Here is a 17,576-nt window from a genome sequence, read left to right on the forward strand (position 1 = left end):
TGACTGACTTGGCCATTCAAGAATATTCCACTTCTTTGCTTTAATAAACTCCTGGGTTGCTTTGGCTTTATGTTTTGGGTCATTGTCCATCTGTAGTATGAAACAACGACCAATCAGTTTGGCTGGATCTGAGCACACAGTATGGCTCTGAATACCTCAGAATTCATTTGGCTGCTTCTGTCCTGTGTCACATCATCAATAAACACTAGTGACCCAGTGCCACTGGCAGCCATGCATGCCCAAGCCATCACACTGCCTCCGCCATGTTTTACAGATGATGTGGTATGCTTTGGATCATGAGCTGTACCACGCCTTCGCCATACTTTTCTCTTTCCATCATTCTGGTAGACGTTGATCTTGGTTTCATCTGTCCAAAGAATGTTCTTCCAGAACTGTGCTGGCTTTTTTAGATGTTTTTTTGCAAAGTCCAGTCTAGCCTTTTTATTCTTGATGCTTATGAGTGGCTTGCACCGTGCAGTGAACCCTCTGTATTTACTTTCATGCACTTTCATGCAGTCTTCTCTTCATGGTAAATTTGGATATTGATACGCCTACCTCCTGGAGAGTGTTGTTCACTTGGTTGGCTGTTGTGAAGGGGTTTCTCTTCACCATGGAGATAATTCTGCGATCATCCATCACTATTGTCTTCCGTGGGCGCCCAGGTCTTTTGCATTGATGAGTTCACCAGTGCTTTCTTTCTCAGGATCTACCAAACTGAAGATTTTGCCACTCCTAATGTTGTAGCAATTTCTTGGATGGGTTTTTTCTGTTTTTGCAGCTTAAGGATGGCTTGTTTCACCTGCATGGAGAGCTCCTTTGACCGCTTGTTTCCTTCACAGCAAAACCTTCCAAATGCAAGCACCATACCTCATATCAACTCCAGGCCTTTTATCTGCTTAATTGAGAATGACATAACGAAGGGATTGCCCACACCTGTCCATGAAATAGCCTTGGAGTCAATTGTCCAATTACTTTTGGTCCCTTTAAAAACATGGTGGCACATGTTAAGGAGCTGAAACTCCTAAACCCTTCATCCAATTTTAATGTGGATACCCTCAAATGAAAGCTGAAAGTCTGAACTTCAACTGCATCTGAATTGTTTTGTTTAAAATTCATTGTGGTATTGTCTAGAACCAAAATTAGAAAAATGTTGTCTCTGTCCAAATATTTATGGACCTAACTGTGTGTGTGTACATTTTTTTTTTCCATAGAGAGAAGAAAAGCCAGTAATTTGACGGCTTCTGTAAAATCTATATAGTGTGTGTGTGTGTGTGTGTGTGTATATTACACACATACCGTATATACTCGTGTGTAAGCCGAGATTTTCAGCCCCTTTTTTGGGCTGAAAGTCCCCCTCTCGGCTTATACACGAGTCATATACCGGCGGGGGAGGGGGAGAGGGGATGTCAGAGATCATACTCACCCTCTGCAGCCCCCTGCTTGTTCCATGTTGTCGGCGCTGCTCTTCCTTCCTGCTTCAGCTGTCAAGTGTAACTGCTCATTAAATATGCGCGTATTTAATGAGCGGTACCACGTGACCGCTGAAGCAGGAAGGAAGAACTGGGGCCACTCACTGTGCAGAAAAACTGGGGCCACTCACTGTGCAGGATAACTGGGGCCCCTCACTGTGCAGCATTATCTGGGGCCCCTCACTGTGCAGCATTATCTGGGGCCCCTCACTGTGCAGCATTATCTGGGGCCACACACTGTGCAGCATTATCTGGGGCCACACACTGTGCAGCATTATCTGGGGCCACACACTGTGCAGCATTATCTGGGGCCACACACTGTGCAGCATTATCTGGGGCCACACACTGTGCAGCATTATCTGGGGCCACACACTGTGCAGCATTATCTGGGGCCACACACTGTGCAGCATTATCTGGGGCCACACACTGTGCAGCATTATCTGGGGCCACACACTGTGCAGCATTATCTGGGGCCACACACTGTGCAGCATTATCTGGGGCCACACACTGTGCAGCATTATCTGGGGGCCACTCACTGTGCAGCATAACTGGGGCCACTCACTGAGCAGCATAACTGGGGCCACTCACTGTGCAGCATTATGTGGGGGCCACTCACTGGGCAGCATAACTGGGGCCACTCACTGTGCAGGTATCGGGGACCACACCCTGTGCAGCATTATCTGGGGCCACACCCTGTGCAGCATTATCTGGGGCCACACCCTGTGCATCATTATCTGGGGCCACACACTGTGCAGCATTATCTGGGGCCACACACTGTGCAGCATTATCTGGGGCCACACACTGTGCAGCATTATCTGGGGCCACACACTGTGCAGCATTATCTGGGGCCACACACTGTGCAGCATTATCTGGGGCCACACACTGTGCAGCATTATCTGGGGCCACACACTGTGCAGCATTATCTGGGGCCACACACTGTGCAGCATTATCTGGGGCCACACACTGTGCAGCATTATCTGGGGCCACACACTGTGCAGCATTATCTGGGGCCACACACTGTGCAGCATTATCTGGGGCCACACACTGTGCAGCATTATCTGGGGCCACACACTGTGCAGCATTATCTGGGGCCACACACTGTGCAGCATTATCTGGGGCCACACACTGTGCAGCATTATCTGGGGCCACACACTGTGCAGCATTATCTGGGGCCACACACTGTGCAGCATTATCTGGGGCCACACACTGTGCACCCTCGGCTTATACTCGAGTCAATAAGTTTTCCCAGTTTTTGTGACAAAATTAGGGGGGGGCATTAATCAGAGAGGCAGCATAGAGACCAAAGGTAACCCTGAAGGAGCTGCAGAGCTTCTAAGCAGAGACTGGGGTATCTGTCCATATGATCATAATAAGCTGTACACTCCATAGAAGTGGCCTTTATGGATAAGTAAGCAGAAGCCTTTACCTACACACAAAAATTGTAAGACTCATTTTGAGTTTGCCAAAAGACATGTGGTAGCCTCCCTAACTGTATAGAAGAGACAAAAATTGAACTTTTTAGTCACTAAGATAAACGCTATGTCTGGTCCCAAACCAATACAGCTCAACACCATCTCCACAGTGAAACATGGTGGTGGCAGTATCATTCTATCGGGGTTTTTTTCAGCAGCTGGGAAAGGGAAAATTGTTCAGGGGAAGATGGATGGTGCAAATTACCAGGATATTCTTGAGTAAAACCTGTTTGTCAGTGATTTGAGACTGGGATAGAGGTTCACCTTCCAACAAGACAATGACCCAAAGGGGTTTACAAAGAAACGTGTAAATGTTTTGGAGTGCCTAGTCAAAGCCCAGACCTGAATCTAATTGAAAATCTGTGGTCAGACTTGAAGATTGATGTTCACCAGAGGAAACCATCTAACTTGAAGGAGCTGGAGCAGTTTAGCCTTGAGGAATCGACAAAAATCCCAGTGGCAAGATGAAAAAAGCTCCTAAAGACTTATCCAAAGCAATATGCTGCTGTAATTGACACAAAAGGGGGCTCTCCAAGTACTGACTTTAGGGGGGGTTGAATAGTTATGCACACTGAAGTTTTCAGTTATTTTGTCCCATTTGTTTGCTTCACAATAAAAAGAAAACCAAATGTTCACAGTTGTAGGCATGTTCTTTACATGAATTGATGCAAACCGTCCAAGGGGGGAGACTGGATTGTGAATACTTTAGCAAGCCACTGGATCGTATCATTTCTTCGAAGATTATGTATCATCTTGTCAAGACCATGACTAACTCCACGACTAATTTATAACCTATTTACAGGATATCCCACTAGCGTAAACCTCGGCGTGATGATCATCGCAGGTCTTGTGAGATATGTCAGAATGACTTGGTCAAGCAATTGTGTTACCAATGGTTCTGCAAATCATTTTTGAAAATCTCTGTGGTTTCATCTTGTTCTACACCCATCATATTTTTAAAGGGGTATTTCCAAAGTAGACAATTATTGCATATTATATACCGCATATACTCGCGTATAAGTCGAGATCTTCAGCCCATTTTTTTGGGCTGAAAGTCCCCCCCCCCCCCCGGCTTATACGCGAGTCACATGCCGGGGGTCGGAGGAGGAGCGGGGGTGTCAGAGATCATACTGACACCCCCCCCCCCCCCCCGGCACGGACTCTGCAGCCCCCCACTTCTCCCACGGTCTCAGGCACCCTCCTTCAGCGGTCACGTGGTACCGCTCATTAAAGTCATGAATTTGTGCATATTCATGACTTTAATGAGTGGTACCACGTGACCGCTCAAGGAAGGAAGAGCTGCCGGAGACCGCGCCAGAAGATGGTAAGTATATGTGATATTCACCTGTCCCCGGTCCACCGCTGCGGCCGCTCTGTCCTCCGCATCCTCTATTTGTGATGTTCAGGTCAGAGGGACGTAGTCAGTGCGCGCCGCACAATCACTGACAGAGGGACCCGGAATACAGCGGCATGCAGCGATGGACCGGGGACAGGTGACACGGGCACCTCGCCCCCAGCGACGAGAGGTGAGTATGCCGTTTTTTATTTGCAGCAGCGGCAGCAGCATATGGCGCCTATTCTATGGAGTATCTTATGGAGCAGCATATGGGGGCATAATGTATGGAGCATCTTATGGGGGTGTAATGTATGGATCCTCTTATGGGGGTGTAATGTATGGAGCTGCTTATGGGGGTGTAATGTATGTAGCCTCTTATGGGGGTGTAATGTATGGAGCTGCTTATCGGTGCATAATGTATGGAGCATCTTATGGGGTATAATCTATGGAGCATTTTATGGGGCAGCATTTGGGGCATATTATTCTATGGAGCATCTTATGGGGCCATTATTAACCTTTGTGCAGCATTATATGGGGTGTATTTTGTATGGAGCATCTTATGGGGCCATTATTAACCTTTGTGCAGCATTATATGGGGTGTATTTGGTATGAAGCATTTTATGGGGCCATCATGAACTTTATGGAGCATTATATTTGGCTCCTGATTCAATATGGGTATTCAAAAACATTTAACCTACTGATATCTCAATTAATTTTACTTTTATTGGTATCTATTTTTATTTTTGAAATTTACCAGTAGCTGCTGCATTTTCCACCCTAGGCTTATACGCGAGTCAATAAGTTTTACCGTTTTTTTGTGGCAAAATTAGAGGGGTCGGCTTATACACGAGTATATACGGTAACCTTCCCTTTGCTGCTGGTTCTAAGAAGCAATAAGGCACACTAGACCCTCATTTTATCAATCAGTGGGAGTACAACAATGGGGACCCCACCTGCCAAATATGTGTTGTATCTTAATATGCTATTTCAGTACATCCCTTTAAAGTGTATCAACCTGTTGGCTCTCCAGCTTTAGTGGAGGAATATTGTGCTTAAGACTACAGACTAATGCTGGGGTTGTCATTGTATGTCCTATTTTACTAGAGCTGGAGAAGAAATGTATCACCTTATAATAATAGCGCCCCCCCCCCCAGTGGCTTTAGTTTGACTTGGGACCAGCAGGAAACTTGCCAACACTAATACTTTGCTTTTGGTGTCATTTTATTAAAAAAATGTTTAAAAAGAAAATGAGTAGAATAAGTGGAAAATAATATACCGTAATCCCCAGGACTGCTTGGTGCAGACTTCTAGGAGAATCTCAGGGTGACGCTTTTATTCTCTGACCATTGTTGCCTATATTATATACAGTCAGTGAACGAGTCATCACAATATTGTCTTCTTTTTATAGAGAATCACGTTCCATTAAAGAAACTTCTTGTTGATCACATACCATCTTCTGTTCCTGTTGAATTCTCATTGGAAAACCGAGCTACCAAGGAGGAAGCAGAAGGGCAGAACTTTATTGACCATCACGGGAATTATATGAAGGACCAGTCAGAACAGCACAGATATAACCCTCAGGTGCATCTCCCACTGTGAGCTTAGTACATTACAGGGGCTATTCCAGAATGTAATGTTTTGTTGGAACACCCCAGTAACTTGATAAAACATACCAGAGTTGATTCATCATGACTGACAGTACAAACGCTCACGCTATGTCAGTCTTGGCAGATTCATCAAGATGCTCATGCCATTTAATGAACTTGCAGTCTCTGGTAAGTGGTGTGCGCCTCTGTGCACTGCGCCAGAAATGGACTGGAGTAGCAGTTCTGGCTTAGAAAATACCCGTCCCACCCAGCTTCACGCCAATCTGCCTATTTTGGCTGAGCTGATCCAAAGTGGCCTGAAAACGCCAAAGGTTGCAAATTTTGGACAACTTGGTATTGCGCAAAAATGTTGCAACGTTTAAAAGCTTTTATGCCCATAGTCCCATGCATAGATGCTTTCTTTGTCCATTCTCCATTTCTTTTTGATCATGGCTTTGACTAAAGTAGGTGTTCTTGAACTCTCCAGCATGTGACCTTCAATTTAGACTGGAAACTTATCGCCCCAGTCCATTAACATTTTTATGCTAAAAAACTGGGGTAAAAAGGTATGAAATGTTGCAAAACTTCTGTGCAACTCTCAGTCCCCAGAAGCTCTTTACTTGTACTCCTGGGTCCTCCCTTCTCTCTCGTCGCTGCCTATGATAATCCCAGCAAACTTCCCAGGAGTCACGCCAGCCCCAGCCAGGGGCTTTATTAGCATATAACTGTATATGCCCAGCTTGGCTGTTCTCCATTTTAGGTCCTTTTGTGTCGTAATGTGGACATCAGCAAATGCCTGCTGCTACAGGGATGGGTCTGTGACAAGGGAACCAGTGCAGCTCTGGAGACATTGCTATACCCTCAGCATCTAGTACAGTGAAGGAAATAAGTATTTGATCCTTTGCCCACTGACAAAGACATGAACAGCCTATAATTTTAAGGGTAGGTTAATTTTAACATTGAGAGATAGAATGCTGTAGATAAGCCCTGAAAGGCCGCATCTTATAGTGGCCAAAAGAGGGGACATGTTCCCGTTAATGGTTGGTAGGGGATCAAATACTTATTTCTCACTGCAAAATGCAAATTTATATAATTTATACAGTGTGATTTTCTGGATTTTATTTTTGATATTCTATCTCTCAATGTTAAAATTAAACTACCCTTAAAATTATAGACTGTTCATGTCTGTGTCAGTGAGCAAAATCAGCAAAGGATCAAATAATTATTTCCGTGACTGTATGTGTCTCCAGACCTGCACCAGCCACCTTTTCACAGACCATCCCAACCCTAGCTTGGTCTCTGTATGGGATACGAGCAACAGATGTCGTCTTCTGTCCTCCTTATGGCACTGCATAGTCTCCAGTGGTGGACAGCCGAGTTCGTAGAAAGGCCAGTATGTGCCAATTGTTCTATTGTAAGTAGTGCATTAGCAATAATGAGCATTGCTCGAGACTGTGGGAATATGGTGTCATGTACTTGAACAGGTTTGTTTTGCCTACAGACAAGGTTTCCTGGACATGGCTTATTCAAACGGAGCCGTCTTACCCCAGGGAAGCGTCGAAAGGTCTGTAAAGTGATCATCTGTTTGCCTGCTGAATACCCCGAATATAACGGCACATACCAAGTTCCTCGGGGGAAGGAGAGAGACCGACTGGCCATGCTGGGCCTGGTGGGGAAGATCTTCATACAGCCATCCTGGAACTTTGAGCATTTCCGGACTGAAGTGATTGCTCTTTTCCGTCAGTATTTCTCATGTTCAGATGAGGAGTTTTCATTTAATTTTCTGCAGGTAGGAGCTTTAGTGTGTGTAATACTATTATATATTATTATTTTGCATCCTCAATTATTTTACAATTTTTGTAAGAGAATCCAGACCTTAGGGGGCTGTGTAATCCATTCACTATACTAAAGATTTGCTTTATATCATTCTAAATCTCTCCTTGGTTTCTTCCTGCTGCTCTCTTATTAACCTTTGACAATAATTTGGGCACCAGTTTGCAGTAGGTGTAGATTTGTAAGGCTATATATATATTTCTCCTTCGCCTCATTGGCGACACAGGACCAAGGGTGTATGCTGCTGCCACTAAGTGAATATAAAAAAGAAATTAGCTCCTCCTTTGCAGTATACACCTACCACTGGCTCCATCCCGAACCAGTTCATGCTTAGTGTCTGTAGGAGGCATATGGGTCTTGTCTTCAGACCACAATTTCTTTTTCAATTTTTATTCCTTTCAATGGATTACAGGGGCGACAGATCCCTTCAGGGGTTCCAGCGCCCCAAACCATCAACAGGCGAGAACGTGGAGTGTAGCCGCCACGTACCCCCTCCTGTACCGTTGAAAGCCATGTCTGAGCTGATTTTAGGGCAATGGGTCCCTTCAGGGCTCCGATTTTCCCCACACCAACAACAGATGGGTGCATGGAGTGTCATCTCCATGTACCTCCTTCTGCAGCCAGACTTGCAGCCAGACAATAGCCCTGTCCCATCTGGATGAATAGACCCTTAGGATGTACAGAGGCTCTGACGGCGTCCGTGCAGCCCCCACTGCATCACCACTGATAGAAAGTGGTGATTGAATGAGGCAGACGGTCCCTCTCCACCTTCCTGACAAAGAGATGGTGGATGGAGGGTGTTTTCCTGCCCCGTCCACTGTGCATCCAAACTGCAGGCCGAGCGACCTGATTCACCTCAGGATCACCGGCAGGCAGAGTGGCCTGATTTACCTCAGGATCACCCTAGCAGGCAGAGCGTTCTGATTCATTCTGGACTCCTCTGTGAGTATTGCTGATTCCGGTGTGGCAGTAGGGTTCTGGCAGCGAGCGGTGAGCGGTTTCTCCTGCACTCAGATGGTGCCCTGTTCCCCTCTTTTCTTCGATACTCCGGGTGCGCTTCGGTCAGGTACCCATAAAATTTAGATCCCGGCTTCGGGCCCCTTGCTAGGCCGCAAACAGGAAGTCCCTTCCTCCGGCTTGCGTCGCATCTGCGGCTCCACCCACGCAATTCGCTCTTCTCGGTAAGATGGAGACCGCCCTTTGGTATTCTCGGCGGCCATTTTTCAATACCGCTTGCCTTCTCTATAAGTGGCCGCCTTCTCATGTTGGGGATCCGCCAGACATCTTTCCTTTCCCGGGTGGACTCTTTTGAAGTGCAGGGAGGACCGCCTCAAAGGACCAAGGACCTGGGTAAGATTTCAGCTGCAATACACCATGGCCCTTCTCTGCAATAATTCCCTGGGTTATTTGCCATATTAGCAAGGAAACATTTGGGGGTATACCATGTCACTCTCCAAGGCTCTCAAGAAGGCTAAAAAGGCACATACAGTATCTCTGCCTCATGTATCACCTGTCAGGCCTCTTTACCTCGGGGACTGAGCATGCCACTCTGCAAAGCCTGTGACCCTGAATGCTCTCAGGAGCCCTCAGCCACTACCGAACCCAGTGTACCTAGTCCCCGAGTGGGCTTCTTCACTGTCGCAGTCCATAGCTTTACTGGCTAAAGCGATTTGAGTCCCTTCAAGATCCCTGTCACTCATATTTGGAAGCCTAAATAAATAATGTTATACAATATATAGCTGTTGATATATGGGGTTTCTAATATTGGGGTTATATATTGTATAACATTATTTATTTAGGCTTCCAAATATGAGTGACACGCCATGCCATGAAGTGCTATTGTCATGTGGTACAATTGGTGTTTTTATGCCCCATTTTTGGAGGTATTACTATTGTTTGATGGAGATATGTTATGGGAATTATTCAATTTATATAACCTATGCCATTAGGAAGTTGATTTACCTATGTATGTCATTGTATGTCATTGAAAATCCTATTTTGGATGACTATTTTTTTTTGAGGCTGTGCGCATGTCTGCACTGTGATTTTCCGTGAGGGATGTGTGGTGAGTCCGCAGTGTTTGCCTTGTTTTGCCAGCACTGTTGTGCCTGGCTTTCAGGGGACCACGGAGCCATTGCGACATTCCTCCTCGTTTTTGCGGGCCTCATAGTTCGGTACATGCGCCATCTATGCCCTCATATATAGATTCACAATATAAAGTTCATATGCGCGTAGGCGCGATGTTAATTCTTGTAAATAGGAAAACATAGGACATTTTTTTGATCACATGATACCTGTATACTTCTATCATTGGCTAATGAAACCCATGTGACCTTGCACATGCGCGGTTCACATTATATTAGGTTGGCATAGAAAGCATAGGACCTTCTTGCAATCACATGATATCTGTACACCAGTTTTATTGGCTGTTGGAACCCACGTGACCCCGCACATGCGCGGTTCATATTGCATTAGTTTGGCTCATCTTTCATCGTTTTTAAGAAATCTCAAGATGGAAGAGGCCAGGAGCCATTTGGTGAGCTGCATTTCTTGCTACATGTTCACAGACTTACCAGTGGAAAAGCCAAACTTCACATGCCACAAATGCAAGCTTGTGTCCCTGTTGGAGGAAAAGTTGCAAAATCTCGAAGAAAGGTTAGCTACGTTGAAGATCATTAAGGAAGGTGAAGAGTTCTTGGACAGAGCAGAATTATCTCTTCATGTTACAGAAAGAGAAGAAATTCGAAGTGCAACTGAAGAAACAGAGGAATGGAGACATGTGACCCAGAGAAGCAGGAGGATCAGGAGGCAGTCAGCACCCATACTGCTCAGGAACCAGTACCAGGCTCTCACGCAGGAAAACGATGAAGAAATACATCAGGATAAGACTTTGCCCACAAACAGCAACCTTGTACGTCTTCAGAGTCCTCCTGGATGGTGAAAGAAAAATGTTGTGAAGAAGAAACGGAGAGTGGTGGTCATGGGGGATTCCCTGTTGAGAGGAACAGAGGCCGCTATCTGCAGACCGGATATAACTTCAAGAGAAATGTGCTGTCTTCCAGGTGCAAAAATTAAAGATGTGTCTGACAGGATATCAGGACTCTTCAGACCTACAGATGACTACCCATTCCTGCTACTACATGTGGGGACAAATGACACCGCAAGGAACGACCTGGAAACCATCTGCAGAGACTTTGAAGACTTAGGCAAGAAAGTGAAAGAACTGGGAGCGCAGGTGGTCTTCTCTTCCATCCTCCCAGTGGATGGCCATGGAACAAGGAGGTGGAATAAGATTCTGCAGGTGAACAACTGGCTACGTCGATGGTGCCGTCAGCAACTATTTGGATTTCTGGATCACGGAGTGAACTATTTATACGATGGACTACTTGCTAGAGATCGGGTGCACCTTACGAAGACTGGAAAGCATGTATTTGGAAGTCGCCTTGCTACACTTGTAAGGAGAGCTTTAAACTAGAACAACATGGGAAGGGAAGCAAAAGACCAGAAAAAGCCATACACCTGACAAATGCTATTGAGAACTCTGCTATTAGAAGTGGAAAGGAAGAACAAAGACGAAAGAATCTAATTAATAAAAATATTGGAGAAAGAGAAACCAATCACAAACTAAAATGTTTCTATACTAATGCACAAAGCATGGGCAACAAACAAGGAGAATTGGAACTACTAACACAGGAAAAGAAATATGATGTCATTGGAATCACTGAAACTTGGTGGGATGATACACATGATTGGAATACAAGACTAGAAGGATACAACTTATTTGCAAGAAACAGACTTGATAAACGAGGAGGGGGTGTCGCATTGTATGTTAGAAATGCATATATCTGCACAGAGATTGAAGCTTCAGAGACTGGGAGTTCTGTGGGTAAGAATACAAGGACAGAACAATGGAAAGGACACCATTGTAGGCATTTACTACAGGCCGCCTGTGCAAGCTGAAGATATGGATGAACTCTTTATGCATCAAATGGCCAAGTTCTCCAAAAAATATGACATAGTTGTCATGGGAGATTTCAACTATCCAGACATTTGTTGGGAATCTCTCTCAGGCAAAACTAACAGGTCAAGGAAATTCTTATCCTCTCTTGCTGACAATTTTATCTTCCAAAAGGTAAGGGAGAAAACAAGGGGAACTGCTACCTTGGATCTAATCCTTATAAACAGGGAGGAAATGGTTGAGGAGGTAAAAGTGGCTGGGACTCTAGGAGGTAGCGACCATGCTATTTTAGAATTTTGGATAACTAGAGGCGGAAGACCTGTGAAGACTCAGACGTCAAGGTTAGATTTCAGAAAGGCAGATTTTAAGGGATTCAGAAACAGAATTGGAGGGATCCAATGGCTTGATATCCTTAAAGACAAAAATGTCCAGGAAGGATGGGAAATCTTGAAAAATGAAATTCTCAAAGCACAGTTGTCAACAATTCCGAAAAGAGGGAAGAATAGGAAGCATTTACGGAAACCAGGATGGATGAACACAGAACTTAAGCATATGCTAAAAAGGAAGAAAAAAATGTTTATAAAATGGAAAGAGGGAGGCATATCTAAAGAAGAATATAATGCTGTCTGCAGAACCTGCAGGGCACAAATCAGATTATCTAAAGCTGAAAATGAATTGAGGCTTGCAAGAGATGTCAAAAGCAATAATAAAGGATTTTGGGGATATGTCAAAAGTAAAAGAAAAGTCAAAGATGCTATAGGATTTTTACAGGATGAAAATGATGAAATGGTAAGACAGGATGTTGAGAAGGCTGAACTTTTAAATTCCTATTTTGCATCTGTTTTCTCTCAGAAAGGAAATGTAACATCAACTGTTATTCACTGTCCTATTAAGGGAATAGAAGAATCCAGGATATCTATAAACAGAAAGATAGTGAGGAAACACTTAGCTAACCTAAATGAATTCAAGTCTCCAGGTCCAGATGAATTACACCCCAGAGTACTGAAGGAGATAGCAGAAGAAATTTTTGAACCCCTCTCCATAATCTTTGAAAATTCTTGGAGAACAGGAGAAGTGCCAGAAGACTGGAGAAGAGCAAATGTTGTTCCTATCTTCAAAAAGGGGAAGAAGGTGGACCCAGGCAACTATAGGCCGGTGAGTCTGACTTCTATACCAGGAAAGATCTTTGAACAAATTATTAAACAACATGTATGTCAGTACCTGGATAAGAATGAAGTGATTAAACAGAGTCAGCATGGGTTTGTAACTAATAAGTCATGTCAGACTAACTTAATTTCCTTCTATGACGGTATCACTGATTGGGTGGATCAAGGAAATGCTGTAGATATAGTATATCTTGACTTCAGCAAAGCATTTGACAAAGTCTCTCATAAAATCCTTATTGAAAAAATGACTAAGTATGGAATGGACAAGGCAACTGTTATGTGGATTCATAACTGGCTTAGTGATCGGACCCAAAGAGTGGTCGTAAATGGCTGCACATCCAGTTGGAAGAATGTCTCAAGTGGGGTACCACAGGGCTCTGTCCTGGGCCCTGTATTGTTCAACATCTTTATCAACGATTTAGATGAAGGAATTGAGGGTAAACTGATTAAATTTGCTGATGACACAAAGCTAGGAGGGATAGCTAATACTAGAGAAGAGAGAGAGAGGATTCAAAAAGATTTAAATAAACTGGAGAAGTGGGCAGCAACTAACAGAATGGTTTTTAACAGGGAGAAATGCAAAGTACTACATCTGGGCAATAAAAATGAAAAAAGCATATATAGAATGGGAGGAATAGGGCTAAGTGACAGCACATGTGAAAAAGACTTGGGTATACTAATAGATCACAGACTGAATATGAATCAACAGTGTGATGCAGCAGCAAAAAAGGCAAATGCAATTCTAGGATGTATTAACAGAAGCATACAGTCTAGATCACGTGAAGTCATTATTGCCCTCTACTCCTCTTTGGTCAGACCTCATCTGGAATATTGTGTCCAGTTTTGGGCACCACATTTTAAAAAAGACATCAACAAACTGGAGCAAGTTCAGAGAAGAGCGACCAGAATGGTGACCGGTCTGCAAACCCTGTCTTATGAGGAAAGGTTCCAGGATTTGGGAATGTTTAGTTTGCAAAAGAGAAGACTGAGAGGAGACTTAATAGCTGTCTACAAATATCTAAAGGGCTGTCACATTGTAGAAGGATCAATTTTATTCTCATTTGCACAAGGAAAGACTAGAAGCAATGGGATGAAACTGAATGGGAGGAGACACAGATTAGATATTAGAAAAAACTTTTTGACAGTTAGAGTGATCAATGAGTGGAACAGGCTGCCACGAGAAGTGGTGAGTTCTCCTTCAATGGAAGTCTTCAAACAGAGGCTGGACAGACATCTGACTGGGATGATTTAGAGAATCCTGCTTTGAGCAGGGGGTTGGACCAGATGGCCCAGGAGGTCCCTTCCAACTCTACGATTCTATGATTCTATGATATGGAACCTTAAGCGCATAGGCGCAGTTGTCTCCAGAATGAGGAAGTGTTTTTAATCAGGTGCGAAATTTCTATACTGGCCAATAGCGATAGCTGCTAGGGTATTTAAATGGGGTAGCCTCCTTCTTCCTGACAAGCCTCCATTGATGAAGCATTGTGAAACACGTGTCGGGGCATGAGGGACGCTACAGGAAGCATCTTTATTCATTGGTAGGTTGTAGTGATTTTTTGTCACACTTGCAACAGTATTTATATTTAGTAGTTTACATTTATGCACTGTGAAGTATCAGTTGATGAGATGCTCCTTCATTGTTATACATCTGAAGATAATTAGCATTGGACATGGAGCAAGCGAATTTTTATGCATCTCTCCTGGTGCTCACACTGCATATTGATTTGTATTTATCAATAGCCCACTAATATGAATATATTATTATATGGTGTTTCTATATCTTTTGTCTCTCATAATTGGTCCAGCACCTTCTTTTTATGATTATAACGTTGTGACATTTATAAATAAAGATGTTTTTTTATAATGTACCATTGTGTGGAAACTTCTTAAAAATTATTTTATGAGGTGACCACAAAAGAAGTTAATGAATGAGCGTCATGTAGGAACCTCTGGCTCTTAGTACAATGCCTGTCTAGTTTTTGTGGAAAAACTTTTGCTGTCATTATACCAGTAATGGGGGCAATGTGTCGCTATTATGAGGTGGGCGGGAGCTGGATGTGGCTCGTGACCCTCTCTCAAAGCTTAATGTGGCTCTCGAGGCAGAAAGGTTGGAGATCTCTGGCATAGGAACAGGGGTCCCCGAGTTTTGTATAAGCCCAGCCAGTCGTGGAACAGCCGTCCCAAAAAGTCCAGATCTAAGGGCTCCAGGTCCCATAGATTTTCGGGGTTCCGAAGAAGGACGGAGCGGTACATCCCATTCTGGACCTGAAATTTCTAAACAAGTTTGTAAGGTCCGGCACTCCAGGATGGAGTCCCTCCGCTCAGTCTTCACCTCGATGGAGTAGGGGGAGTTCCTGGCATTCCTCGACATTCAGGATGATTATCTCCATATCCCCATTTTTCTCCCTCACTAGAAGTTCCTGCACTTTGCTGCACACAAGGAACATTTCCAGTTCGCAGCCTTGCCCTTCCTCCTCTCCACCGCTCCCAGAGTGTTCACGAATGTCATGGCGGCTGTCATGTCCATTCTGCACTCACGGGGTGTGGTCGTTTTGCCATACTTAGATAACCTTCTAATCAAGGGACCGTCCTTCCAATCCCGGGCTGGCTGATAAATTTAAACAAGTCTTCCCCATTCCAGCTCAGCGGATATCCTTTTTATGGATGATCTTGGACATCTCTCAAGGGTTGGTGTTTCTCCCTCGAGACAAGATCTTAGCCTTTCAGCAGGGATCCTGGGCACTTCGTCGCCCATCCCCCCTCATTCCATCCGATTTTGCATGGGGATACTGAGGAAAAAATGGTGGCAGCAATGGAAGCTGTTCCCTTCGCCCAGCTACACCTCCGTCCTCTGCAGCATGCGCTTCTGGCAACCTGGGACAGGAGCCTGTACTCTCTTGACCGTCTGTGCCACTTTTTCCCGCGGGTCAAACAGGCCCTCATGTGGTGGACTTTGAGGTATTCCCTGATGGTAACTACCGACGCCAGGCTTCTCGGCTGGGGAGCGGTCTTTCGTCGCCTCACTGCCCACGGGCGCTGGTCTGCTCGGGAGTCGCGTCTCCCGATCAACGTCCTGGAGATTCGGGCTATCCGGTTATCCCTACGGCGGTTCCATCATCTCCTGGCGGGTCTCCCCATCCGAATTCAATTCGACAATGCCATGGCTGTGGCATACATCAACCATCAAGGGGGCACTCGTAGCAGGGCGGAAATGCGCGAGGTGGTTCACATTCTCCACTGGGCCAAGAGGAGCCATTCGGTCATTTCAGCAGTTCGCGTCCTGGACGTGGAAAACTGGGTGGCAGATTTCCTCAGCTGTCAGTTTCGTCTTCCGTATGTGTTTCCCCCTCTTCCGTTACTTCTGAGGGTCATAAGGAAGATCAAGGTGGAAGGGGTTCCAGGTATCCTGGTTGCTCCGGATTGGCCACGCCGGTTGTGGTTCGCAGAGTTAGTGCTGCTCGTCGCCGACATCCCCTGGCGACTGCCGGATCGACCAGATCTGCTCTCCCAGAGTCCGATTTGCCACCAGAACTCAGGGAACCTGTGTTTAACGGCTTGGACGTTGAATCCTGGGTCCTAATCCAGGCTGGGTTCTCCCAACAGGTGTTTTCTTCCATGATTAGCGCCCGGAAGCTTGCGTCAGCATGCATCTATCACCGCACCTGGAAGAAAACCTTTTTCGCTTGGTTCAGAGACCACGGACGGCCTCCTCTCGTTTTCTCCATTCCTACCAGTTTGGAGTTGCACCAGACCGGCCTGGATCAGGCCTGGCGCTTAGCTCCCTCAAAGGTCAGATCTCGGCGTTATCGGTTTTGTTTCAGCACAGGTTTGCTTCCAATTTGCAAGTGAGGACTTTCATTCAGGGGGTCTCCCACGTGATGATTGGGACCTTAACCTGGTTCTGAGTGTTCTTCAGGAGACTCCTTTCGAACCGCTGCAGGACATCTTGCTGACCTTCCTTCCTTGGAAAGTCGCTTTTCTTGTAACGGTGACGTCCATCAGGCGGGTCTCGGAGTAAGCCTGTCAAGCTCCTTTTTTAATTTTCCACCAGTCAAGGTGGTCCTCGGGACGTCCCCTTTCCTTTTGCCCAAGGTGGTCTCTTCTTTCCACCTTAACGAGGACATTGTTCAGCCCTCGTTTTGAACAGCACAGGTATGTCTCGCGAACGGCGTCCTTCCGTAAGTTGGACACCTTTATTCGTGCTTCCTGAGGGTCTCAGGAAGGGATTAGCCGCCTCAAAGTCCACCAAAGCCAGGTGGATTCGTTCGGATTTTCAGGAATCCTACCATGTTGGAGGCAAGCCTATCCCAACGAGGATTAAGGCATGCTCCACTCGTTTGGTGGGCGCTTCTTGGGCTGTTCGGCACCAGGCATCGGCGGAACAGGTCTGCAAGGCTGCGACTTGGTCCAGCCTGCATACATTCTCGATGCACTACAATATCCACATTGAGGCCCCCGTAGATGTGGGCCTGGGCAGATGGATTCTGCGGGAGGCGGTAGCACACCTATAGTCAGTTGAGGTTTGATCTGTTATGTTCCCCACCCAGAGACTGCTTTAGGACATCCAATGGTCTGTGTCCCCCAATGAGGTGAAGGAGAAACAGGGATTTTTGTTTACTCACCCCTAAAATCCTTTTCTCCAAGCCACTCATTGGGGGACACAGCACCCATCCTGTTAGCCTTACGGTTTGTGCTTGTTCTTTTGTTTGACGTGTTGTACCTTTATTTGATGTTCATGATCTACTGCTGTGTC

General features: G+C 45.4%; 1 protein-coding gene across 1 annotated transcript in view; it reads left to right on the plus strand.

Moving 5' to 3' along the window:
* The window catches only part of LOC141096779 (multifunctional protein ADE2-like), a 71,061-nt gene that overhangs the window by 28,144 nt on the left and 25,341 nt on the right, over window positions 1–17,576 (plus strand). Inside the window, exons 4-5 of the mRNA XM_073583585.1 lie at window positions 5,686–5,858; window positions 7,365–7,652. Coding sequence (XP_073439686.1) covers window positions 5,686–5,858; window positions 7,365–7,652 — 461 coding nt within the window. The remainder of the gene's footprint in view (window positions 1–5,685; window positions 5,859–7,364; window positions 7,653–17,576) is intronic.

The sequence above is a fragment of the Dendrobates tinctorius genome, unplaced genomic scaffold, assembly GCF_039654945.1.
Source record: "Dendrobates tinctorius isolate UK_male_01 unplaced genomic scaffold, ASM3965494v1 ptg000079l, whole genome shotgun sequence".
Lineage (NCBI taxonomy): Eukaryota > Metazoa > Chordata > Amphibia > Anura > Dendrobatidae > Dendrobates > Dendrobates tinctorius.